Source organism: Rhineura floridana, chromosome 11 (genome assembly GCF_030035675.1).
Source record: "Rhineura floridana isolate rRhiFlo1 chromosome 11, rRhiFlo1.hap2, whole genome shotgun sequence".
Classification (NCBI taxonomy): domain Eukaryota; kingdom Metazoa; phylum Chordata; class Lepidosauria; order Squamata; family Rhineuridae; genus Rhineura; species Rhineura floridana.
In genome coordinates, this window is record NC_084490.1 from 15,774,676 (window position 1) to 15,801,745 (window position 27,070).

General features: G+C 46.7%; 1 protein-coding gene across 5 annotated transcripts in view; it reads left to right on the forward strand.

Annotated features, from left to right (window-relative positions):
• Window positions 1-5,010: 5,010 nt before the first annotated feature.
• Window positions 5,011-27,070, forward strand: part of FBXL19 (F-box and leucine rich repeat protein 19) — a 40,447-nt gene continuing 18,387 nt past the window's right edge. The window contains exons 1-9 of one of the 5 annotated variants that reach the window (XM_061588731.1): window positions 8,287-9,591; window positions 9,770-9,820; window positions 16,719-16,923; window positions 18,790-18,933; window positions 19,020-19,106; window positions 20,774-20,989; window positions 22,270-22,302; window positions 22,991-23,131; window positions 23,637-23,720. In XM_061588731.1, coding sequence (XP_061444715.1) covers window positions 16,750-16,923; window positions 18,790-18,933; window positions 19,020-19,106; window positions 20,774-20,989; window positions 22,270-22,302; window positions 22,991-23,131; window positions 23,637-23,720 — 879 coding nt within the window. In that variant the 5' untranslated portion in view covers window positions 8,287-9,591; window positions 9,770-9,820; window positions 16,719-16,749. Of the gene's footprint in view, window positions 5,183-8,286; window positions 9,592-9,769; window positions 9,821-10,634; window positions 10,938-16,718; window positions 16,924-18,789; window positions 18,934-19,019; window positions 19,107-20,773; window positions 20,990-22,269; window positions 22,303-22,990; window positions 23,132-23,636; window positions 23,721-27,070 lie in introns of those variants that run through there. The other 4 variants (XM_061588735.1, XM_061588736.1, XM_061588732.1 and 1 more) reach the window with 4 other exon arrangements.

The following is a 27,070-nucleotide window of genomic DNA, read 5'->3' on the forward strand; positions in this document are numbered from 1 at the left end:
CTCTAGCATTGGGAGGATATCGAAGCTCTATTGCTTTAACTCTATGCCGGTCGACGGTCGCTCTTCCCCCCCCCTTTTTTTCCTTTAATATAACACAAATCATTCACCAACGACATTATTATTCTACAACTTTTTAAAAAAGATACAAATTTTGCATGCAGTATTCTGTGATGGATGCTGTCTGTTACTTTACCTTACATAAGGACTCTTCTAATTTATTATTACTATTTGTAATAGTAGTAGTTGATTCCATAAAGCCACAGACCTGAACTTACAAGATCTGAACAGGGTGGTGCATGACAGATGCTCTTGGAGGTCACTGATTCATAGGGTCGCCATAAGTCGTAATCGACTTGAAGGCACATAACAACAACAACAGTAGTAATACTGCATAGCACCTTCAGTGTGTATGGTGCTTTAAGGAGCAACAGCAAGAAGACAAGTCTCTGCTTCCTGGAGTTTATAGTTGTGTTGGTGTATGCATAATACCGTGTGTGCTTAATCGCTGTCCTGCCTTGTATACTGTATGTTGGAGACAGATTAACAATGCCAAATTAAATTGAGCTTTCTTCCAGGTAAATGTGCATTGGAGATTACTTTAGTTGCACTTAGTTCTCATTGAAAGCAGCGGGATTAAAGTCATGACTAAACTTGCCACACTGATTTTAATGGAAATCTAAGTGCAACTCCAGTCTGGATCCACCCCTATGTTTCCACATTTGAAACTCGTGGATATATGTATGCAAACTTGTATCACAACATTGGTCCAACAGCTGAGAGACAGATATGAGGAAGGTGACATACCCCTTTGTCACATCACAGTTGGATTATTGCAGTGTGTTCTTTGTGGGGTTGCCTTTGGAAAGCATCCAGAAGCTCCAGATGGTCCAAAATGTTGCTGTCATGTTTTGATCACAGCTTATCATTGGAAGCATCTGACTCCGTTATTGCAAAGGTTCACTGGCTTCTGGTTAATTTCTGGGCTCAGTTCAAAGTGCTAGGTATGATCGTAAAGCCCTAAATAACTTACAATTGAGATACTAAAGGTAAAGGACCATCTTTTCCAGTATCATTAAGATCTTCTGGAGAGGGTTTCCTTCATGTCCCACCAACACCTGAGCTACATTTGGTTGGCATGTTGAAGAGAACCTCCTCTTTGGCTGCACCTGAACTGCAAAACTACCTTTCTAAGGAGGCCTGTCTTATTGAATGGCCTCCCACTATTGTGCGGTCACCTTTCTTTCATGGCAGGTATCTCATCTGCCAATCTGCTCAATTTCTGTACATTTTAGTCTCAATGTATCCATTGTTTTATGCCCTGCGTTACATGTTATTGTTAGACTGAAGGTTATTTCATGGTTCAAGCCACCTTGAGCATTTTTGTAAAAAATGGAAAGTCAGGGGGACTGTTAGATATATTATCTAAAATATCATTTTGTAACAAGTTCCTTGAGAGTGTGTATGCACATATGTGGGACTGCTCCTCTACACGCTATTTCAAGATTGGAGATTGTGTCATTCAGCCTAGGATCCAGACTGTAAACCATGGATGGGGAACATGTGGTCCTCCAGATGTTGGACTCCAGCTCCTATCAGCTCCTGCTAGAAGGGCAAACGGTCAAGGATGACAGGAACTGTGGTCCACCAAATATCTTGGAGGGCTACAGGGTCCCCCAGCCCTGCTGTAAAAGTGAAAACAGTTACCACATGCAGCAGCCAACATTTTTTGTGATGTCAGTAGAAGGAAAAAACACAGCCACAATTTCAGAAATAATGATGATAATAATGATTAAATATCTATTCTGCCCTTCCTCCCAAAGGAGCTCAGGACAGCAAACAAACAAGGGACAAAACAGTTAAAACATCTAATGTGCCACCTGTGATGGGTGTTTCTGTATATAGTCCCAAGTTACACAGATCCCCAGGAATCTGTATTATACCCAGTAAGACCATTGGTCCATCTCAGTATTGCTTACACTGACTGGCAGCGACTTTCTGTGGTCTCAGGCAGAGATCTCTCCCAGTCCTACTTGGAGATGTTGGGGATTGAACCTCGGATGCAAACCAGATGCTCTACCACTGAACTGTGACCCTTCCCCATTACCACTAAATTTTCTCCACTATGTTTCCATATGCAGAAAGGATTGTCTGGGGAAACTAAGCAGTTGGCTTATACATGCAGCCTGCCCCAAAGCTTCATTGAAATCACTATGACACCTTCATATATGTGATTAGTGTTCTAGTGCTTTGCAACATTTATTTATTTCATTTTTGTACCTAGGGTTGCAAGATCAGAAGCATCCCAAACCTTGAGATTTCGGGGGCAGGCCTTGGAGCCGGCTTAGGGTTGCCAGGTCCATGGCCTGAGACTCATCCTGTATCTTTAGGAGAAGAGAAAGTCAGCCAAGTGCAGTTGTTCTTGCAACCCTGTAATGCAAAAAACCACATGGTAGAATTCTCCCTTCCCCCCTGCACAACATTTAAAGATACAGAAGACTTCTTGGAGGCTGGGGCTGGCAACCAAGAGGTCTTCTGTATCTTTAAAAGTTGTGCAGGGGGAAGGGAGAATTCCATCATGTGGTTTTTCCCATTACAGGGTTGCAAGAACACTTGCACTTGGCTGACTTTCTCTTCTCCTAAAGATACAGGATCAGTCTCAGGGATTGAACCTGGCAACCCTAAGCCAGCTGCATTTGATTGGGGGGGGGGCACAAGGAGGAACTTCCTCCTTCTCTCCCCATGGGATGTAGCCAGTTCCAAAGCCTGGATAGTGGTGGTTGGGACAATGGGCCTAAATCTCCTCAGGAAAGGGAAATTTGGGGTCATCAATGTGCTCCCTGTCCAAGGAGCCAGCTGTATTTGATGAGAGTCAGGGAGAAACTTCCTTCTGCCCCCCCCCCCCGATCAAATGCAGTTGGCTCCGAAGCCAGGGGGGCATGACATGATTTGGGCCTGTTGTTGTTGTGCATCCCATTCCCCCCCCCCCAGACCAGAAACTGGAGATTGGCCTTGCCCAAAGACCCGGGGAGAACCCCCCAAAAAACAATTTCCTGGTGAAGCCTAGAGACGTGCAGCACTATTCAAGAACCATCATCATTTTGCAGCTGACTCTGCACAGGCACCCACCCACAAAAACAAACACACTCAGTCATCATTTTGCACCTCAGTGTTCTAACCAAAAGCAAATCCTGCAAGTCCAAAGTTTTGTCAAACCTGAACTTGATAGAACCTAAAACATATTTTTATTTTTAACGAAAGATATACAGTCCAGAAAGGGTTGTTTGTTTATTCTCTACATAGCACCATCAGTGTGCATGAGGCTTTACAGAGTGCATAAGAGAACTGGTTCCTTCCCAGTGAGGCTTAACAATTTAACATTCTGCGTAGGGGAAACATGAGAGGAAGGAGAGTTAGGAGTATGCAGACAGGCAAGCAGAGGCAATGGAAAAAGTGAACAGCAACAGCTGCTCCTGCAAACTACATCCCAACTTTTATATGGTATCTTTTAAAAATTCTGCCTTTGGTTAATTTGGTTCAGTGTGGCCCCCTGCTGGATATTTACAGACCATCAATGTTTGTACTGAGATTTTTCTTAACAGAAACTCGAGATAGCAGAGAGCTAGAAATAGGACAAGAAGTTTCACTAGACTTTAAAAAATATATATTTGTAATATTCCAGATTTCTTACAAATCTATGAACAACCATTTCCCCCAACTTTAAAAAAAAAGTAAAAGTAAAATGTAAAATAAGCATTTATTTCAGCACATGAAAGACATCTTAAATTAAAATGTTATTTTTCATCATCAAAGGTTGCTTGAACATATATGCACATGCTTCCTTCCACCTCACAGCAGTTGAATCCATGGCATCACTTACCCAAGGCCATTTCTTAAGAATTCACCACTACAGAAGAAGGTTGCAAAGATTGTTTTTTACACACACACACACACAAAAGCAATTCTTATCTCTCCCATTTCAGTCCACCACCACCCCGACCTCAGAGTAACATACAGGCTCTTCCTGCACTTTTATCCTCATATCAACCCCATAAAGTAAAGACTGGCGAAAGATCATCAAGTGAGCTCCATGGCCTACTGAGGATCTGAGCCTGGCTCTTTGGGTCTAAATTTAATTAATAGGATTTATAAATGCTTAATCATCAAACACATCTAAGCAGTTTCCATCTTAGACAGTCCATCATGCAATATACATACAGATATAACATATATGTGTTCCAAGTAGGGTTGCCAGGTTCAATCCCTGAGACTGATCCTGTATCTTTAGGAGAAGAGAAAGTCAGCCAAGTGCAAGTGTTCTTGCAACCCTGTAATGGGAAAAACCACAAGGTGGAATTCTCTCTCCCCCCTGCACAATTTTTAAAGATACAAAAGACCTCTTGGTTGCCAGGCCCAGCCTCCAAGAGGTCTTTTGTATCTTTAAAAGTTGTGCAGGGGGAAGGGAGAATTCCACCTTGTGGTTTTTCCCATTACAGGGTTGCAAGAACACCTGCACTTGGCTGACTTTCTCTTCTCCTAAAGATACAGGATCAGTCTCAGGGACTGAACCTGACAACCCTAGTTCCGAGGGGCATCTGCGTAAGGCATTGCCTCTGACTTTATAACATTCATCACTGAGGCTTCCAGAGAGAGGAGGGAACCCACAAGAGGGCTGGCCCTTGGTTTGAGGGCTCTCTGCTCCCTTTGTGGGCTATTCTGACAGAATTTCTTGGCAGTAGCAATTATATTCTAATCCAGGCCCTCCAGATGTTACTGAACTACAACTCCCATCAGCCCCAACAAGCATGGCTAATAATGCTAGGAGCTGTAGTTCAACAACACCTGGAGGGTCAAAGGTTCCCTGCACCTGTTCTAATCAGTGTCATAGGCCACCAATTAAATTTCCCATAATGCTTCAGACCACCACTATGTCAGGGACATTGTGGGAAATCAAAAGGGCCAGCTTCCTGGGGATAATCAGAAGTCTCAGGACAGTAAGACCCCAGCAGCTGCCTGAGGAACTTAGGAAGCCATCTTGTACTGAGTCAGATCATTGATCCATGTAGCTCAGCACTGTCTATGGTGGGAGCTGCCAATGTGCTGCCTGTGTGTACCATGGCACTCTCCAAGGCCTTCAGTGGTGCTGACAGCAGGGAGCCCAGAATCTAAGCTTTAAAAAAAAAAAGTAAGTCTCTAGCCTTTCTAGAAAGAAAGTTATAGAGCAAAATGTGCATGTACCTTTCTGAGCTATTTATATTAAATGAGTCAGCCTGACTACTATTGCCTGTCAATGTTATTAGTCAATGAGTGAAGTCAGAGCCCTGAATAAGTTAGTTTTTTGGACACCAGGCAATAGGAATTCCTGGGGTCCTAAAGAGATGCTGTTTTGCCCTCCCTTTTAGTGCATTTCTTTCTTCTGTCCTCCTCCCCCGGTCCTTGGAATCTCCATAGTTTGCCTTGCTGTTTCCCTGTCAACTAGGATGAATCTCTTCTGTGCTGGGTTTGCCGAGGATCAGGTAGTGCCCAGAAGTTGTTTTCTACAAATACTGCTACACAATAAGTGCAGGTAAACATTAAAGAATCCCCCTCCCCCAACAAAGGCAAATGCAAAAAGGCTTAGGCATGTCTCCTGCTTTGCAAGAGCTAAAGATCAGGGACTCATTAAGAATCCACTGTACAGTTAATTTACAGTTCGTTCTTTTTGTGTTTAATGGGGCTTACTTCCATGTAAGTGGGTTCAGGATGGCAGCCTAGGCTATGGTTTAGGGTTGGCATTGGGGAAAATCAGGATTCTCATGCCTTTAAGTTTTATGGCAGGCAGAAATCCAACAGGTCAAGCCTTTTCTAGAATGGAAATACAATGGTGGGGAAAGCTTCACCAGGACTATTGTCTAATATGTCATACCATGCCCCCAATGGCAGCCATTTTGTGACTGGTGACTCTCAAAAGTTGAAATGTGCCCTCTGGTCCGAACATTTTGGTGACCCCTGGTCTACACTGACTGGCAGCAGCTCTCCAGGGTTTCAGGAAGGGTTCTTTCCCAGCCCTATCTGGAGATGCTGGGGGTTGAACTTGGGACCATTTGCTTGCAGATACTCTACCACTGAGTTACGGTTCTTCCTGGAGAGTGCTGCATCCTGACACTGGGTCTGATGATCACCTTGGGGGAGGGAGTGGGAAAGTATTTAAATAGGCAGGAAACAGGGCCTCTTAATAGCTCTACATACAGTGGTGTGGGTCTCAATGGACAGCATACCCCACTGCAGGATAAGCCTTCTCATTTAATAGTATGCATCAGTCGGAAACACTTGACTGTAGTGTGTCTATCATTAGTATCTGATACTTCAAAAATCACTGAGAAATGTCAAAATGAGGGGGCTCTCCAAAATTAAGAGGAGGCACCTGCCTACCAAACACATGAATGTGTGTGTGGTGGCAGTGGTTGGGAAGCTATATGGAAAGTGTATTTTAATCTTGCTAGGCAGCTTTGGTTTTCAAAAATACATACATAGATAATAATTTTAGGTCTCTGCCTTGGGTGTTTATACTGTTTTCAAACCTATCTTGAGCTGCTATTCTTATTGTTTTTTAACCTGTTTTTAGTTGTTTTCATTGCATGATGGTAAATTGCCTGGAGATTTATGTGAATGGCAACTTGTAAATTAATAGTAATTTAACTGACTTTTAATACTTGGTTTTAAATGTATTTAGTTTTCATTGTTATATACCACCTTGAGGGCCCTTTTCGGGCTGAAAGGCAGTATAGATATGTTTTTATAAATAAATAAAAATATTGGGCTATAGTGCAGGAGCTCACTGGCACCTACATAAATATGTTGTTCCCTGTTCCTTGAGCCTTCTTTACCATATATGTCTTTCTTTGTTCCATTTCTGAGTCATATCCAAGAAGTTATATATTTCAGCTAGATATTTCTTGCTATTTGAGATTATTTTCTCAAAACTTGATTCTTCCGTCAGCTGAGTATCAGTCAAAATGAATTTATTTGAAATTATTGAAGCCAAAAGCAGATTCTAACTAGGAATTTACTTTTGATCTCCTCTAAATGTCAGTTTTCTGTTACAACTAGAATATCTCTAAAGTGATAAAAAGTCATTTTCATTCCATAGTTGAAATTTTAAACATGAATCACCTAGTAGGTCAACTAAAATCTATTTACATGGCAAATTCAGTGGGCTTAAGATTCTATCCTTGTTCCATATTCGTAACAAATTGGCTATTATGAGGTTTTGTTTTGAGTACTTTAAAACTAAGTTTCCTTATAGTATGGTATGGATTGGTGGTACTTTAATAGGGATATTGAAGCATTTGGTTGATTTAAACAGCCAGTTAACTAACTGATATAGTTAGCTATATAACAGTCCACCTTTTTTTCTTTCATCAGTGAAGTGCAACAGCTTCTATTCCCAGTCTTTTATTATTCTAAATAAACTTCAATGAAATGTTCTGCTACCAAATGAATTGTTGCACTTGCAATCTGATAGCTGAAAGTTGGAATAAAATGTTTACCTCTGGGAACAAGGCAATCTTAAAGGCAGACATTTTCCCAAAATTTTTCTTCCTTTTGTTTAAGGACAACAAAAAACATTCTCTTTGAGAGAAAGGGAACTCTGCACATGCTCAGATGTACTCAAAAGGGGGCAATCCTACATAGATGACAGGATCTGCATCTTGGTTCTCCTTGCGGGACACTAATGTAAAATGTTGCAAATGAAAATTATTGATTTAATAAAACAGACCTATATAAAATCACCTCTCACAATGCCGTTCAACTGAATTCCTCCCCGCCCCTCGCCCCCATATCAGTTGTAGTCCAAAGCATTCTCCTTGTGGCCACAGCAGCGAATGGTAAAGGTACTGAGGAACACACTTGCACGGGCCTGGAAGTTAGAACTACATTCCCATGATGCTCTTCGCCTCAACGGCCATCTTAAATGGAGTCCAAATATCTCCCTTTGAGCGCAAGGCTTACACAGGTCCGCTCGATGAGAGAGCGAAACTACTTTTCCCATGATGGACTGGGGCTACATCCGCAGGCTGCCATCTTAGTCGTAGTCCAAACACCTCTTTATGGCTATAGCGACCAATGGATCCTTGGCGTTGAGGTGAGAAGTAAAACTACAATTCCCATATTGCACTGCGCGGAAACCTTTGCCGCCATCCTAATTGTAGTCCAAACTTTTGCCCTGTGCCCATAGAGCCCGATGAGTCTGCGGTGGTATCAAAAACCACCTCCCCCAGCAGCCCGCGCGCGGCGAGTGTTCCCTTTTGGGCTTCCTGGGGCCGCCATGATGGGTTTTGTGTGTGTGTGTGTGTGTGTGTATATGTGAGTGAAGTGTGTGTATCAGTATGTGTGAGTGAGTGAATGTGAAAGGGAAGGAGGAAGAGAAGAGAATGAGAGAGACTGAAGGAGGGGGTTCCACCAACACCGTGGGACCTAGCTCTCTCACCTCTGAGGAGCTGTGGGGGGGATTGAACCCCACTCCCCGATTTGCACATTTGGAGGGGGGTGGGTGGGTTTAAAACCCTCCCTTATGTGGGGGGAGGGACAGCTGGGCAGCGCAGACCCCCCCTTGAGGGAAGGAGAGGGGGGCACTCGACTCCCCCCTTCTTGTTGTAGGACGTGGGGGCTAGAAGTGAGGAAGGCTTAGAGGGCCCCACCCCGTTCAATAAGCAAGGGTTTTGCCAAGGTTAACAGACCCCCCCCCTTTCATTGCTTTGGAGGGGGAGAGAAGGTTGAGAGATTGCTAAGGGGCTGGGCCTTTTTCATTGAGGCGGGAGGGAGGAGGAGGTCAGAGACATGCCTGTAATTTAAAGGGAAGAGCTAAACAAAATATTGTTTGGGGACAGGTTTTCCCCTATCCCCTTTTGATCCCCTCCCCCTTCTGCTCCAAAGTGAACGGAGATGTAGTTGGACTAACAAGCAAGGAAGGGGCAAATCCTTTCCTCCTCCTCCTCCTCCTCCTCCAGTAAGCCTAAAGAGTGGGGAGTGGGCTTAGAGAGGGGAGTGGTCTGCCTACATTTGAAAAGGGAAGGGTGGGTGTTCGGGCAACTAAGGAAAATCTCAGTGGTGGGCAGAAGAGGAGGAGGAGTCAGGAGGAAGCAAGGAGGGTTGGGGGGGTGACTGGAGGTTGCACGGCGCGTAAGCAATGCCAAGGCTTCATCCAAAATTAGGGGTGCAGAGGGTCCTTGAGTAGGTGTGTGGTACAGTGGGGTCTTTTTAAAATAATAATAATAATAAATGTTCAAGGGAAGGGAAGCCTTCTCACACAGCATCCCCTTGTTTTCTCCCAAGGGCAAGGAAGGAAATAGTGGAGGGTAGAACAGGAGAGAGGTGTGAGGTGTGGGGGAACTGCTGCTATGAATCTGTGATCACCTCTTTGGGGAAATTGACCCGCCCCTCCGACTCTTCTCCACCCCCTATTTTTGTGGGGGGGGACTAAGGGAGAGACGCACGCACACACAAATCCTTCAACAACTGGCTGGATCTCTTCTCTCTTCCCCCCCCTCCACTGCCCACCATGACAACAAACCCAGCATTAGAATCGCCATCCGCCCCATGGCCACACAGCAGGTGAGTAGCCCATCTCTCCTTTGATCCCCCCACCCCTTCATGGTTTTTAGGGAGTACTCCCCACCTCTAATCTCCTCCCATCCTCAGGCACCTTTTGCGGGTATCTGAGATATAAGAGTGTGTAGATATGTGTGTGTGTAGTGATTGTAAGACGTACAGCATCTTTTCTCTTTCGGAGGCTGCTGATGGATGAGGAAGAATCTTTGGTGCCTGGATGCGCTTCCCAAAGGTAAGCCTCTGCACCACCCCCACCTCACTTGGCTTTGCAAAAGAATGCTTTTCAAGGGATATTAAATCCGTGTCTAGAAACCGACACTTTCTCTCCCAACCCCCATCTCCCCATTCAAAATTAATTTGCTGTTCCCCTTCCCAGACATGATGGTCTGTGAAGGACCACCATCGCTTTGCAAAATAACCATCCCCCTCTCCACAAAAAAAATTAGGTATATGCAGGGTAGATCGTGTGAACGCACACAGCATGTGAAAACATCACAACAACTCAGATGCAGAGAAGGGGGAGGGCTGTTAAGCTGCTAGGCAGGTTGCATGAATGTATTTGTTGGAGGTGGGATCTTGAGCTTCTAAGCCTCTTCTCCCCCCCAACTCCCCCTGAAACGTAAGGTATATTATTGTGTTTTCTCAGCTTTCCCATTCCTCTCCATATCTCCTTTGTTGTTTTGTTTTCTTGGGTATTCTTCTCTTTCCACCCTATGTTCTGTCACCTTGGGCAGGATTGTTTGGGGAGGGGGGATTTTTTGTTCCTCAGAGGAAAACAAGCAAGCAAGCAAGCAAACATCAGGGTGTATTATTTGGCCAGGTTGGTTTTAACTGGGAGGGGGTCACTTCTGGGTGGGCTAAAGCTGGTGGGCAGAGAGAAGGGGGGAAAGCAGAGTAGCTTTGATGTGTGCGGGGGCAAGCGTGGAACCAAAGTTTCTCCTCTACGATTTCCAGGGGAAGGAATTGCTGGCCGTAAAACGCTCTTGCCTCTGTGTGTTTCTCATGTTTTAACCCCTGGGGGAGGGAGGGAAGGGAAGAGAGGGGATGGGCTGCCGAATCAGCCGATTTCATGGGGCCCTGGACCTAGGATGGCTCCGGTCTTGCTCCTTAAGGAGCTGTGGGATCCAGAGGGATCTGCTGGAGGAGGATCACCCCCGAAAGCTGCCTGGACTTTAAAGAGATTTTAAAAGGGTTGGAGAGGAGAAGAGATGGGTCAAGCAGGTTGCAGATGGCGCAGAGAATCTGAGGGGATCCAGCAACGGGCACCATGTAGGGCCACGCTGAGGTGCATGGGATCCCTTGCCAGGACTGGGCCTGTCAGCTCTGAGGCCATGCTGGGGCGTGATGAGGTATTGGTGCCAAGTTCCTATAGACACAGTCGTCTTGCCATCTTGCCTGCCTGCATTCCGCCTGATCTTAAATGCTCAGGAGAGCGAGGGGGGGCAGCATGAGGAAGTCTCACAGTGTTCTGTCTGTAGTGTTTGTGTGTATGCTGTGTGACAGTGGGGAGGGGTGTGTGCCTGGGAGGGGGGAAGATACAGCAAGCTCAAGTTTGTCATTCAATTTTACTGAGGCCTTATGATTCAAGCTGCACATGCTCTTCTGCCACCTAACCCACTCTTCTCCCTGTGCCAGCCCAATGCCCATAACATCCCCTCATCCTGATAAAAGAAAATGTAAAAATGAAGTGTTTGATTGCCCTTTGCAGTAAATAACCTCAAAATGCTATAGGTATGCCCAATTCTCTTCCCTTGCCCCTTTCTCCGGGGGAACTGAAATTCATTGTAGGCAGAGATGATTCTGTGCGGTGGGACCATTTTCTTCTCTCAAATTCCTCCTTGAATCTTTTGGTGTGAGGCTTTAGCCCTTGCTCCTCAGCTGAGACAGTCCCCTGCCCAAGTACATGTAACTCTTTTTAATCATATTTGCCCCTTGTTCCTCTTGCTTTCCCCTCCCTGTGACAAAGCAGGGGCAAAAACAGTGCTTGCTCAGAAAGCGCCAGTTCTGCTCCTGCTCCCCTTTCCCCTCCCCTATAACGCCCGGAAGAATTTGCCCATGTCCTAACAACTCAGTGCGCTGCGTTCCCCTGGCTCTGTCACATCATTTGTTGCCAATGGTGGGACATGGTGGCATCATGACAGGAGGTAAGTTCTGCTGGGCATCATGTAGGAGCAGTAGAGAACTATAACTCCAGCTGCTGTGTCCTTTGGCGGTTGTCACATGCCTAGGGATTAGATCTAGTCTGATGGATCTAAATACTGATGGTAGAGGAGACCGTGTTTGGTCCTTAGATGGCGAGCACCTCAGGACAGAGACCTCTTGTCCTTTGCTTACACTGCTGTGCCATGCACCTGTTGATGGTGTTCTATAAATGAATGAAAGGGTACTTTAAGATGCTTGCTGATGACCTTAACTCAGTGCTTGCAACCCTTTCCCTTTTGGCTTTTCTTTTCTGCTTCTAATGTGAAATGTCTTTACATCTCCATCATCCCTCCTCTAGAAAACATCCTTCTCCTTTGCTGCCTTTCCCCTTCTTCTTTCTCTCCCTCTATCAGGAAAAGGCTCTATGAAAATGGTTGTTCTTAAATTAAGCATATCATTTTTAAAAAAAATTAGACTTGTAATGCTTTGGGAAGTGCTTGCCGTTGAGAACCAGGCTTATCATCTTTTGTTTATGTCCTTGTGATTTGCCCCCTTCCCTGTATCCCAGTCCTCCCTGAACTCTGCTTCCAGTCCCTCTGAACTTTCCCATATTGACAGGTAGTTCCTTGTACGTTACAGCTGTTCTTCCCCTTTTTTCTTTTTCTGAAGGTGAAACTCAAATATCCATTGCCTTCACTACTGGTAGTCACTCTCTGAATGTGCATCAATTTTGTATCAATTCCATTTTTGAGCCACCTGCTTGGCAAACAGGCCTCCAGACAGAGATTGGACATTTCTTGTGAGAAATCACGATAGTTTCTAAGAACTTGACTTGGCTCTTCTTCTTCTTTTTAACTCAGTAAATAAACTAATGTTTTCTTCTTTTCTCCCTTCCTTTTTAAACCTTCTAAAAAGCCTTCTGAAAGCATGAAACATATCCCATGCCCTCCTGGCAGTTTTTCCCCAGGAAGGTTCACCTTTCAGGATAGTGGCATGAAATCAGTATATGCACGATTCTAAACCAGAGATGGGCAAGCTGTGGCCTTTCAGATTTTGTTGGGACTCCAACTCCCATTACCCCCAGCCAGCATGGCCAGTGGTCAGGGATGATGGGATTTGTAGTCCAGCAACATTTGGAGTTACATTATTATTATTTATTTATACTCCACCTTATGGCCAAAGGGCCCTCAAGGCGGCTTACAAGAAAAACACAAATACAGGAATACATCCATAAAACAATACAATTTACAAAATTAAATAACAAATAACTATTAAAAAACAGCGATTACAAAACTTCGAATAAAAATACAGTGTGGTGCAGGCGCCTGGAACGGCAGAAACATCTCAGGCTACCCGCAACAAAGCTATGGGATTGTTCGTTCTCTCTCTCTCCCCCCCTCCCCCCCTCCCCTTCTATACTTGCAAGTCCGACACCTTCAATTGAACTTCTAGTCAGCTTCTCTGGTGGTAAAATACGAGTAAGCTTTCCCCAGCACCAGCTGGTCCCGCAGAAGCAGGGTGGGTCATGGCCTGGATGTTGTTCCCCATCCCGCCGCCGTAGTTGTAAATGACCCCTACCCTTATCCAAACCATTTTAAAGCAGCACAGCCTCAACTGCAACGTGTTAACAAATAACGTGAGAGTTGCTCTGTTTATTTAAAGGTGCTACCCTTAGCTAGGATGCTTGTGTCCTTCTTCCCTCTTTTGCCCATCTTGCTTTGTCTTTGAGAGGGAAAACTTGCCGGCTTTATATTAGCCCCTTCTATAAGAATCTGCCTTACACTGAGTCAGACAGTTGGTCCATCTAGCTCAGTCTTGTCTACACTGACTTGCAGCAGCTCTCCAGGGTTTCAGGCAGGGATCTGTCCCTACTTGGAGATGCCGGGGATTGAACCTGGGACCTTCTGTATGCAAGGCAGAGGCTCTACCACTGAGCTACGGCCCTTCCCTATAAAACAGTGGATAGGGAGAACACACATCCCAAGTGCCATGAACATCTGTAATTAAACCAGGGTGTCTTTTGTTTCTAAGATGTGAGCAAAAAAGACATAACCTAAAGGACCCCTGTTGAGTTGTCTCCTCGCTGAAATCCAGCTTCTCTTTATCCCAGTCCTGCTTTGTCATCAATATTGCACTTGCAGCCTGCATGGGGCTCTCCAATTCTCATTGCTCTTGCAACTTCCTTGTGAGATGGAGTCAATGGTGCTCCCGTTTTAGAGATAGGGGCCCGAGGTTGAGAGGAAGTGATGGGCCCAAGGCTATATGATGAGTTTCTGGCAGAGCTCATATTTGAGTCCAGATCTGAGTCCATCTTTCTTGCCGTTCCAGTAGTTTGATCAGCAAGGCATTTCTTTGGATGTCACTTACGCTTTTGTCCTCCTTGGAATCATTGGTGACCCTGTGCTTTATGACAGTATAAGACTAAGTAGGTTGTATCAGTTGGATACAACTACAAATTTTTGTCCATTTCACAGACAAAAGGTTACACTTTAAAAAAAAATCAGGCAATCCTCTGACCAATAGAATTAATTGGCTAGTTTTTCTTCAATAACACAGAACTTCCTGCAAAGATCCTTAGTTCCATTCATATTTTTTTTGGCATTGCGGTAGAATCGTATCCAGAGCTGTGCATATTCCGTGATTGAGCTGTACATGTGCAAAAGGTGATACTCAGATAGAGAATTCAGCATCAGGACCAAGTTTCTAGGCTTGAAAGTTTATGAGCCAGTGGGAATGAAATGTCTGAGCAGGATTTCCAGTGGAGCAGGGGGTAGAATCTTTGGAGAATCTGCTTTCTGTGACCAGCAGAAACAGAATAAGTAATGTTGAGGAAAGAAATCAATGCAAAACTGCTTAATTTTGCATTGTATATCCAGATCTCCAAACTCAGCTTTTATTAATTCAGTGCTTTGGTGCAGAATCTTTTGTTTTGTACCACAAATATACATAACACTGCTTATTACAATGTTTGCACTCACTGCTTGATATATTTTTCTCCCTTAGAATGTAGTTGTTGTTGTTGTTGTTGTGGGTATTTGATATTTTGGGTCCATAATTTTTCATGGGAGGGAAGTTAGTTTGCAATGAACATTTGCAAGAGGTTGGGACAAACTGGAGGGCTTTCTTTTGGGATGGAATCCCTTTTATCACTTACATCTATATCCTGCCTTTCCCCCATGATGGACCTTAAGGCAGCTTACAAAAGGTACCCAGGCCTGCTTAGCATCAGGAAGGTTGCCACTTCATGTGTCTTTAAAGCCATGTCCTGGAGCCAGTAACCCAGGGAAGGAACTGAAAAAGCTAGAGCCCTGGCCTTCTTTCTGTATTTGTTAGTATAGATCTGGACGCAAATGGAGAGAAACAGCAGACCGTACCCCATACCCTAAAGCCAACTGCTTTTGAAAGAAAAACCTCTTGGATTCAAAAGTGTCTTCTCTGTGGAATGGAGAGCTGATGCTCAAGAAACATGGGTCCAAAGGCACTGTTAATAATCGTGTGGAGGGTTTTCTGTTTTTCTTTTGGATCACAGACATAGTTTTGGAACTGTTGAATTTTATTCAGCTTGATCAGGACAATAGAAAATTTTTTAGAACTTTTCAGATGCTGGGAAATGGAGCTTTTAAAATCTACTATGAGTTTCTTTCCCCTTTTTTGGCTTCTATTTGAGAACTTTGCTGCAGTTATATTCGGCAAAGGCTACTTTGCTCTGCATTCTAGGTGTTGGTATTGTAAGCCAGATTGAGTCCTTACTCTGCTGTGCAATGTTTCTGAGAGAGCTGCAGAATCTAATGCATTTTGGCGAGGGGGGGGGGTTGTTCAAATACAGGGCATCTAAAAAAAGTTAGTTTTTGTGGCAGTTGGGGCCAGCAGACGAATATATTTTTTCCCCTTGTTCCAGTAAAATGGTTTGTTCCTAAGGGCTGCATAGTTCTATTTTGGACAAAATCTAAAGCCATGGCCATATACAGGGTCTTCCTGTTTATAACAAGAAACATTGCCTGAGCATGTTAAAAGCTTGATGTTGTATGTCTGGAGCATTTTCCTGATCTTGGAGAATGAAAATCTTGTGTATGTGTGTGTCAGTGATAACACAGAATGGCCTGATGCAGGTTAAGGTGGACAAGGCAATCTGTGGTCAGGGATGACGGTAAAATGAGGTTTCACTGATTGCTCAAGCCAAAGGACCAGGAAAGTTCGTAAAGAGGGCAGGCTTTGTCACATTACCTGTCCCAACCTAGATGGCATTGGGATGTCTCCTGCAAATTCTGGTTTGCAGTTTCATCCTCTGCAGATCTCCCAGACAGAATCTCTGCTTGACAGACTCAGAAGGTCTGGGCCCACTGCAGGCTCCCTGTGCATGTAGGCCCTCCCAAAGCTGCGAATGGCACCAAGGCGTCCTGCCAAAGTGGATTGAGTGGGTCACCCTTTTCACTTAGACTCGGTTCTCCTTCCCTACAGATTCAAACTAACGCATCATTAATGTGACTTACTCCTTCCAGCAACATGTTCAATTTTTCCTAGTCCCAAAGTTTGGTGATTGTGTTGCTGACATGTATCCCTTGATTATGGGATATTTTGCTTTCCACATCTTCCCTGTAGCACAGGGCTTTGCAGGCCCCATCGATCAGCTGATCAGTGGTAGCAGCAAACCCCCTTTTGGCTGAGCCACATCTTTACCTGTCCCATAGACAGCATCAGATTTAGGGCAGGTGGCTGGGGCGTGGCCAAAGAGGGAGGCCTGGTGGGCTTAGTGCAGCCTGTGGGCCAGAGGCTCCCGGTTGCTGCTATAGCTTCTTTCAGCCTATCATGTGCTTAAGGGTTTTCTTCCCGCAGCAACTATGCCAGGGTCTTGGTTCATTGGTTTTTGCCTTTCAGCGCCATGCTCTTTCCTCCACCCTGGTGACCACCACTTTCTTTACTGTGCCCACCTTGGGAAGCCCCTGTTCCCTCATCAGTTGTGCCTCTTTCCCCCCCCCCCTGCATTGCAGCCCAGAGAGTAGCTGAAGCGGGACGTAGCCAATGTCGTCCAGCAAAGGGGCGGGGGCTGGAGCTCGCCGGCGGCGGACGCGGTGCCGGAAGTGTAAAGCTTGCCTGCGGTCGGAGTGTGGGGAGTGCCACTTCTGCAAGGACATGAAGAAGTTTGGGGGGCCTGGGCGCATGAAGCAGTCGTGCCTCCAGCGGCAGTGTACGGCGGTGAGTGGGGAAGTGCGGGAGGCAGAGGTGGTTTGTGAGCAGTGGCAGGTGGTGGCTCCATGTAAAACCAGGTTTTAGGACCTGACACAGCTCCTTGGAAGTTTGGACTAAAACCCCGAGTAGATTCCACTGCCCCACTGGCATGAAGCCACCCGCCGTCACCGTTTGCGGGGTGGATTTCTGTTCAGGTTTGATGCCATTTGGGTGAGGAGATGCTGTGGTTTTAAATGTGGCATAGGTTTCTGGACCTTATGATTGTGAAGGAAAATGCCTTGAAGTCCTCATAGCCTCTTGAGTGTTCTCGATTTTCTCAAGAGCATCCTTAGCTGGAACAGATGATGAAGAATTCTGACTGCATCTCTCTTTTCACAGTCTTCATTCTGGTTTGTTTTTCTCTCTTCTGACTTTGCTGCAATTCTCGGGCATATAGAAAAAGGTCTGGGTTACAGTTGCCCCCGGCCTTTACCCCTTCAGGATGCATATTGGAGGAACTGAATATATGAATTCTTCTCCATGTTTAAAACACATACCAAACTACGTGACTCCTTAGCATATCAGGGGGAGAGGTTTTTGACCGGTGTTCTGCCTGACATGCTTACTTCTCACTTTCCACATGCAGGGCTTATTTTTCACATGGGAGGGCGTTCACATATGCAACTTCCCCCGCTTGTGCTCTGATGTGACTTAGCACTGTCCCATGGCCTTTCCCCCCCCCATCTGTCGAGAGCTGCAGGTAAAGCCAGAAGCAAATAAGAGCATATTGAGAGAAAGAGGAACTTTGCAAAGAAACTCTGCATCTAAAAATCTAGCATTTCAGGCAGAACAGTTGTAGGTTCTTCTTGCGTGCTAGCTCTTCAGTGCAGGAATTGGTTTCTTTGTTTGTATACTGAGCGTTTATGCATGCGGTTCTCCCTCCACCGCCACCACCCTGTCCTCACACCCTGGTATTGTACAGCCCAGGAGCTGAGCTTACCACAAATTGTGCTTTGTGGGGGGGGGTCCTTCATGTTTGCATCTATTTTCTAGAGGCTGCAGGAGACTGCTTTTGTGCCTGCTAGATCTGAAGCACTTTTGATCCGTTTAGATGCTGCAAGCTCCAGTTATTCCAGGAGCATCCCACCCCATTATTTTTTTTAATCTTGTAGAAGGCCCCTTAACTCTCTATGCCCTGTTGCTTCCCTGAAATATTTGTAGAATGACTTGTCCCATGTTTTAGAATGTTACGACTTTGATTGGCCCTCCTGTTAAAGGCCAGGAACATAGTGGGGGGGGATGCCTCATTTTCTGACTGGGCTGTCTCTGTGATAGCTGCTTTTGGCGTCCCCATAGTAACCACACAGGTGAGTTTGAGGCAGGCATGGGGACCTGTTGGCCCTCCTGATCTTGCTGAACTGCAACTCCCATCATCCCTGGCTATTGACCCTGCGTGCTGGGGCTGATGTGGTTGTCGTTCAGCAACATCTGGATGGCCAAAAATCCCCCACACTTGCTTTAAATGAAAGTGAAACAAGTTGGGACATGTTTTAACTCTCTCAGTGTGAGGCTTGGACCTGTGCTTTCTTGTGTTCAGTGGAGAAACCTTGTCTGTCCAGCGAGCAAATGAAAACTGTAAAGCATTCCCCTGAGTAATGGCACACTTGACTGGGAAATTGTCCCGTAGAAGATATGCTTTTCCACATATTTAAATTAGCTTAAAGGGAGAGTGGCTTCACTGCTCTCATGCATATTAGTTGACTTTTCTGCATGTGATTGCTGCACCCGGTTTTGGGGTTTGGGAAGGAGTCTCCCACAGTGGAAACGACCCTCCCCCGCTGGCTTCTTCTCTATTCCTGCCTCTCACTTCCCCCCCACACCCTCTCGTTGCAGCCAGTTCTACCTCACACAGCTGTGTGTCTGGTGTGTGGAGAGGCCGGGAAAGAGGACACAGTGGAGGGCGAAGAGGAGAAGTTCAATCTGTCACTCATGGAGTGTACCATCTGCAACGAGATTGTGCATCCGGGCTGCTTAAAGGTGAGGAGTAAAAGAGAGAGAGAGACAAGAGCCAGCCCTTGCGATACCACTAGGCCTAACGCATACTCCTCCTTCTCTTTTTACAGATGGGGAAAGCTGAAGGGGTCATCAACAACGAGATTCCAAACTGTTGGGAATGTCCCAAGTGTAAGAGAGAAGGCAAATCGATGAAAGTACGTCCATGGGGCTGTACGATGGGGGTGGTTGAAGATGTTTGCGTGGCCAGCCAAATATGGGCTGAACCCTCAGTGTCCAGCAAAGCCTGTCTTGCCTTGGAGTCTGTGCATGTGTATATGTGGGGGGGGGGGGGCGCAGGTTTGTGTGCACCAGGTTAGATGTGACTTCAGCATTTTTTTGCTCAGTGACCTAATTAGTCACTTCCACATCCAGGATAGGCTTCCAATTTCTGTGCCTTCCCCCACCTCCCAACCCCCAACCAACATCAGAATGAGTGAAGAATGGTTGTGGAGCCTTGAGGGGTGGGGGATTCTGGGGCTGACGTTTCGTGTTCTTGTTATTCAGCTAGACTCCTCCTGCATAAGAGCTGTTGTTGTGCAGAACAACCTCTTCTGAGGTCTTTTGTTTCATTTTTCAAATTTAAATAATTACAAACCACACTTCCATATAAAATATCCATACAGACTAAAAAAATGCTATTACAATAAATATGTTAAAACACGTTTTGCCCTCAAAAAAAGTGGAATTGCATGTTGCCTTCACAAACATATGCTCCTGAACCTCATGGAGGGCCATTGATGGGGCAGGCAGAAGAGAGGGGTGCTTAACCCCTTTTGTGGCCACTGATTCCTCCCCAGGGAATTATTATCCATGTGCAGCTGGTTCTCTCTCCTCCTCAAGCAGGGCTTTATGAATTTATAAAATTATTTATATCCCACTTTTTGACCCTTAAAAGTTCCCTCAGTGGCTCACAGCGAGGCATAAAAAGACATTAACAGTCCAGTTTGTTTATTTTATTTTTAAAAAACCTGAAACCAATAGCAGCATAAAAATCAGAACACGATCAGTGGCAGAAAGAGACGGAAAGAGAACTCAACCCCCAAATGCAATAAGAAGGTCTTAACAGCTTGCCTGAAGCTTACAATGGAAGGAGTCGCTTGAACCTCCTCAGGAGGGAGTTCTGTAGCTTTGATGCCACAACCACAAAGGCCTCGTCCTGTGGCCCAGCCCCCCCCCCCCCGGATAGGCAATGAAATGAAGTGGTTTACTTCTTCCCATTAACAATAAATGCACTGGCATGTTACCTATTTTGGAAATCGGCAGTGAGGGACAACATTTTGAAACACCAGTTCTTTCCACCAGTTCTTTCCTGCGAGAGCCGCTGTATGAATGTTGCAAGGAACATGGGCGTTTAGGGACCCCATGTTTCCCTCCTACTCTTGGTTGAAGTCCTTGAGCAAAGGTGATGTCTGGCTCTCTGTCTAGTATCTGGAAAACGTGCTTCCATTATTCCTCACTCAAGGGAAAGCATTGATTGCAGCGTACCATCTTTTATTGTAACACAGTCAGTGTGTAACACTGTCTTGGAGAGGCTGCATCCTGCCGTTGTCCCGTTTCACGCCCAGTGGAGGTTCCCCCCCCCTGCCTTGACATTCTTGTGAGCTCTGTTGCTTTTGTTTCCCAAAGAGGTGCCCCAACAGGCTCATCTCAGCTGCTCTGTACGTGTCGCGAAATCCCCAACTCCCCACTTTTGTAGGTTAGTGGGAAGCAGCTAGTGGGCAGCTTCCCTTCCTCTCCCTCCCACCCAGGGTCTACTTGCAAGTGGCCCATCTGCAGGCACCTGCTGACTCCTCCTGCCTGTTTCCTGTCCTTGTGTCCTCAGGACTCGGGCGACGGCACAGGGAAGCGACGTTCCGACAATGGCGAGGACGGCGTCCGGTGGAAGTTGACGGACGAGCCTGCTCAGAACAAGAAGAAGTTGGTGCCGGCCCCGCCTTTGCCCCCACCATCCACCGAGGAGGGCCAAGTGCAGGCTGGAGCCCACAAGCGGAAGAAGGAGAAGGAGCTGCCGCCCCCGGATACGGGGCCCAAGAAAAAGGTGAGGGGCTCTGCCTGGAAGGTACTGCGTGCCTTACCAGAAGAAGGGGTGGATGGCTGCCAGGGATTCAGGGCCCTCCCCTCCCTTTCTTCGCACTCCATCCCTGGCATCTCCAATGCTGTGGGTACAGCGGCACCTTCTGATACCCTCCATGGTGCTGGCCAGGCCCTCTTGGCTTTATCTTCCCTCCTTTTTTCAAATACATACTGTAATGACTCCCCCCCCCTTTGGCAGTGACTGGTAGGGTGGGTTGATTTTTAAATCAAGGCAATTTTAGATCATGACTGAAATTGGCAAGGAATCAAAGGCCAATGTAAATTGCCGTTTTGTGATGGTGCCCGTGCCAGTTTCTCAGATTTCCAGGTGTGTCTCTGGGTCCCCTAAGGGCTAGCCAGGGGCTTCTGGGAGGTCCTTGAGCGATGTGGAAAGGCCATTGCCCTCCTCCACCCTCCCTTCGCAGCTTATATTCTGTGCCATATTGCCTTTGAATGTGGATATTCTTTCTGACACCCCTTCTTTCATCTTGCCCGGTGGGGTACCTGAGGAGAGACCCATAGTTGTTGCTAGAGGTCTGAACTGATTGCTTGCAGAGGGCTTTTGAAATTAGGCCAAGGGTTTTGTGAGATTAGGGCCGCACGTTTAAACATCTCTTCTGCCCACTCGCTGGCTAATTTCAGTCATCCCTTCGTAATGTACTGACAGTGGAATCCAGGAGCCCTGGTTACTCTTTCTTCCTAATACGTTAGGAGGACTCTTTTTCAGCCCAGGGGCTGGATCAAGAACCGGCCCACCCTCAGCGGACTATTTTTGGCAGACGGAGGGGGCTGCCCACCTGTCAGTTACCTGGTATCAGATGGCAACTTGAAAGGAGCTCATTCTAAACTCCTATCAGCTGATTGGTAGTGAGAACAATCCCAGCTTTGTCCATTTGCAGGCATGGTTTGTATTCAAACCGACCCGCAAATGGACATTTTTCAGACTTGGTGATCAAGCTAAATGTTTTGGCTTTCTGAAATGACCATAGTACTGGGGGTGTGGAAGATGACTTGTTTCTTCTAGAACACCTCATTCCACCTTCTTTCTTCTTTTTTTATCTCCTATAACTTGCCACACCTTCTTCCCTCCCAGACGTCAAGACAGAGCCCACAAATCTTTGCCCTAAGCCTACTAGATTCCTCCCACTTCCACAGGGCTTCCTGGCTTCCAGGATTCCTCTTGGGTCTTCTAACTTAGGGACACTCCAGCCCAGAGTTCCAACAGCCTTCTCTTCTCTCTTTCAGTTAAAAGGCACGCGGGAAAAGCATTTGAAAAAGGTGAGTGTTTGTGAGTTTCTCCACCCAGCTGGCTTTCACGCAGCAAGGCTGAAATAAGACAGCAGGGGCCCCTGGAGATTTTGTGGGGAGGGATGTGCTTTGCTGGGAAGGCTATGCTCTTCACGCTTACCACAGGCCGAGTTTGGGGTGCCTTGTCTGGCACAGCCACAAAGCCAGATCTGAGCATTGCACTCAGGTGGTATGTTATTTGACCATAGACTCACAGGGTTGGAAGGTCATCTAGCCGAACCTCTTTCTGAATGCTGAATCTGCAATTCAGGGACCTACTGCAGAGACCCTGAGAGATGGCTGCCCAGTCTGGGCATAAAAATACGCCCAGAGAAAAGGAGAGCCCGCCACCTCCCAAGCAGACGTCTTCAAGGAAGCTTCTCCTAATGTTTCACCAAACGTTGCTTCCCTGCCGTTTCCGCCCTTTGGTTCTAGTTCTGCCCTCTAAAGCAGCAGAGAACAAGCCTTCCGTCTTCTCTGGACCTAAGCCTGAGCCATCTCTCAGGCCCCGTTCACATCAGTATAAATTCTGGTGGCTACTGTGTCAGATTTCAAATGGGGACTCGCATGAATCGGTGCTTTTTCAAAGCTGCCTGCATGGAGGCAACTGGCTCTCCTCTCTCCCCCTAGTCCCCTTGAACTTTCTTCTCTTCCCTCGCCCTCCCCACTTCCTTTCCAGGCTACTGAGCAGCAACCTGGTGGGAACAAGTTGCAATCCATGCAGACCTGGAGCCGTATGGGCAGTGGGGACTTTGAGGTGAAGGGCACCATTTCCCACCCCTCCATCCACCTGAATCAGATCACCGCCAGCGACTTAGAGGTGAGAGGTTTGGGCAGGCAAGCAGGACGGAATAAGTGTCTGTTCTAGTGTTTAGGTTGGAGGTGATTAGATGGCGGCCTTTAGAATATAAGAAGAGTCCTGCTGAATCAGGCTCAGGGTCCATCTAGTCCAGCATCCTGCTCTCCTCACTGGCCAACCTTTTTGGGAAGCCCACAAACAGGGCGAGGAGATGACAGGCCTCTCTCACTCTTGGGCCCCCTGCACCTGGTCCCGAGAAGCATCCTGCCTCTGAAACCAGCAGTTGTCGAGTACAGGGAAAGTGGAAGGGTGGTCAGTTGAGAGAAAGGCCGCAGCGCCGTGGCAGAGCATCTTGTCTGATAGCCTGGACAGCCGCTGCCAGTCAGGGCAGGCAATGCTGAGCTAGGTGGACCAATCATCTGACCCGGTATAAGGTAGCGGGAAGGAGGTGGAAAGGCAGGACCTCTGGCCCTCGAGGGAAGCTGCTTTATACCATGCCCAAACTATTTTTATTTTATTTTATTAGGACTATATCCCACCTTTCTTCCAAGGAACCGAAGGCAGCATTGCATGGCCTGCCCCCGTTTTATCCTTACAACCACCCTGTGAGGTAGGTTAGGCTGAGAGACAACAGCTTGCCCCAAGGTCAGCCAGCGAGCTTATGGGCCAAGTGGGTATTCGAACTTGGGTCTCCCTGGTTGTAGGCCAGCACTCCAACTGCTGCCCTGCCGTGGCCCTAGCCAGTGACCAGCTAGCGCCGCTAACAGGAGCTCTCCGGGATCTTGGGTAAAGTTCTCTCGCTAACCTGGAGATACCAAGGATTCAACCTGGGAGTCATATCACTGAGCTACAGTCCCACAAAGCAAGCAACAATTTTAGGAAAGAGGGACTGGGGTTCTTTGCTAAGCATTCTCAGTGTGTTTATTGCCTGTCCAATCCCACTTTTCTCTAGGCTGCTCAGAATAGCGATGATGTAGTTTCCGCAGGTAGTCTTCATGCAGGCACTGACCAGACCAAGACATGCTTAGCTTCAGCATGGTTGCTGTAACACCCATCTTCACTAAACTGCATCCTCCAAGTCCTTGGCAACCAAGCTGGTTTCACATGTGTGTAGATGTGCCCCAAATGGCACTAATAATCACACAGGCCATAAGAATGGCCACTAACTTGGATGGCTTTAAAAGGGGAGTGGTCAAATTAATGGAGGATAAGGCTATTGGTAGCTGCTACCTGCAGAACTGGAGGCGGTGTGTGTGGGAACCTGACAGGGAGAACCAGGGAAGGACATCACAGTGTGCCTCTGAATGCCAGTTGCTGGGGATCAGGAGCAAGAGAGTGCTGTTGAGCTCATGTCCTGCTTTTGTGGGCTTCCCATAGGCCATCTGGTCAGCCACTGTGAGAACAGGATGCCGGACTAGATTGGTCTGGTCCAGAAGGACTGATCTCATGTTCCCTTTGGCCGCTAGGTGGGGCTGTAGTCATATGACAAGGAAAAGCAGTTCCCAAACATTTGCTTCCCACGGACCACTTGAAAATTGCTGCGGGTCTTGGCTGACAACATAAATGATTTTTCTGCCTGTTGTAGCAATTGTGATTCCATGGAATTCAACTTGTAATGCAGTAAGATATAAGAAACAAAAATGGGGAAAAAATAGACTGCCTTCAAGTTAATCTTTATGGCGACCCTATGAACAGGGGTTTCATGGTAAGGGGTATTCAGAGGTGGTTTTACCATTGCCTTCCTCTGAGGCTGAGAGGCAGTGACTGGCCCAAGGGCACCCAGTGAGCTTCATGGCTGTGTGGGGATTCGAACCCTGGTCTCCCAGGTCGTAGCCCAACACTCTAACCACTACATAAAAATATTAATATTCAGTATGATGGAGGTGCTGTCTCCCTTCTTCAGCCACATATCCACAGACACACCCTGAGCAACCCAAATGAAGCAAAAGAACCACTGGTGGTCCACGAACCACTGGTGGTCCACAGACGATGGCTGGGAACCCCTGACAGGGAACATTATCCACCCTGGCCATTTGGGAAGTAGGTATGTACTGTGAAGGGACTCTTCCCCAGGCTCCTGCAAGCAACCCTCTGGGCTAATTTCTCGTACGCAGAGATACACCAGACTGGGAAAGCGACATTCTGTTGTGTAGAGACACAACTGTGGATATCGGTATTTTTAATTTCCATGGGGAGTAAAAGTGGTTTCTTGATCCTTTACATCTATTTGATTTATAGTCCATCCCATCTCAAAGCCTCAAGGCAGGTAACAACGTATTGAAAACATTAAAACACTCCTTAAAAATACTAATCTTTGACGCCCTTACGGTCCCATCCCTGGCTATGGGTTTTAAGAGCTGCCCATTTTTTCCAGAAGATGTCTGGTCTTGGGCTTTGCTGAGTTGCTAGGCAATTTTGTTGATTTTAAAAATATTTGTATCTTGCCTTACAACAATAACGTTCCCTCAAGGTGCCCCACAAAAAATTATTTAAAACAATATTGTAATAGAAACATTGCGAAGCAGGATGCAGCAGAAAAGCAGCGCAAAGCAGAATTCACTCAAATACTGCTAAATGTTTGGCCAAATATGCTGATACAGCAGTAAAGTAGATCCCCCCTCCCCAGTCATTAGGTTTGGGGAGAAAGTCACATAAACAGGGTGCCACCACTTGCCACTAGTGGCAGTCAGCCTCCTTTCTGAAGGTAGGTGCACCTGGATCAGGGCCTGTTGGGCACGTTCATATAGGAGTGGGCATCTGTCCAATCCTGGGTCCCAGGCCGTTGAAAACTGAAAAGGGCAAAACCAGCACTTTGCATTGTGCCCAGAAACACACCGGCACCCAGTGAAGGCTTCTTGATGCTGACCTGATGTCATTGGTTCTGATTCCAGTTAACAGCCAAGCCGCTGTGCTCTGAATTAGTTGTAACTTTCTGAATGCTTTCCATAGGCGATCCGATGTATAATGCCCTTACAGCTGCCTAACCTGGACGTTATCAAGGCATGAATAACTGTGGACTGTACTCTAAGAGGCTAGACTTAGGCTTGCTTTCAATTGATCTTGGAGGTTTCAATGGAAAGTTTTATTGAATTAGTTGTCTCTTGCTTTGCCTTCCATAGCTGGTATAGCACAGTTGGGAGGAGAGCCTGGCTGGGAGTCCAGAGTCTGTGAGTTCAAATCCCCACTCGTGTCTCCTAGGTGTAAAGGGCCAGCTAAAGACCACTCCCACAGTGAGTGGCTCAGGGGTTATGTGCCCTGCCACCTGGACAGCCATGGGCAAGCTGCCTAGTCCCAAGGAGCCCAGTTGCCCCCCAGCTGGCAGTTGTGGACAAGGAAGGGGCTGGCTTGTGCAGCTGTGGCAAGCTGAGCAGGCCCTAGCCAGCTGAGGAGGACTAGCCTCAGAGGGAGGCAATGGGAAACCCCCTCTGAATACCGCTTACCATGAAATTCCTATTCATAGGGTAGCCATAAGTCAGGATCGACTTGAAAGCAGACCATTTCTTTTTTTTCCCATTTTGCCTTGCCTTCCATTATGGAACTCAAGGCAGTGGGTGTGGATGTCTCAGGATGTGCTGGGCCCAGTTTGTGTTTCTTTCAGGTGTCTCGAATTGCATTTTATAAGCTAGTAAAGTTGTAGGGATCTTGCCCCATGGTAACAAATAATTATTTTAAAACAAATATGTAAACCCTGTCATTGGTGAATTCCCCAGAAGGAAGATCCATGCCGAGGCCACCTTATCCAGGGCGGCTCAGGATTTCATGGTCTCCATGACAACCATGGGACTGTCCCAATATGCCATTGGCCCAACACATGTAGCAGGGCATACTCTATACTTGGTTTTTGCAACTGGACATGGAGATGGTGATCTGAATGTGGGGGGCCTTACACCAGTCCCTCTGTCATAGACAGATCACTGCTTGCTGAAGTTTAGACTTACAGCGACCTTTCCCCCCTGCAAG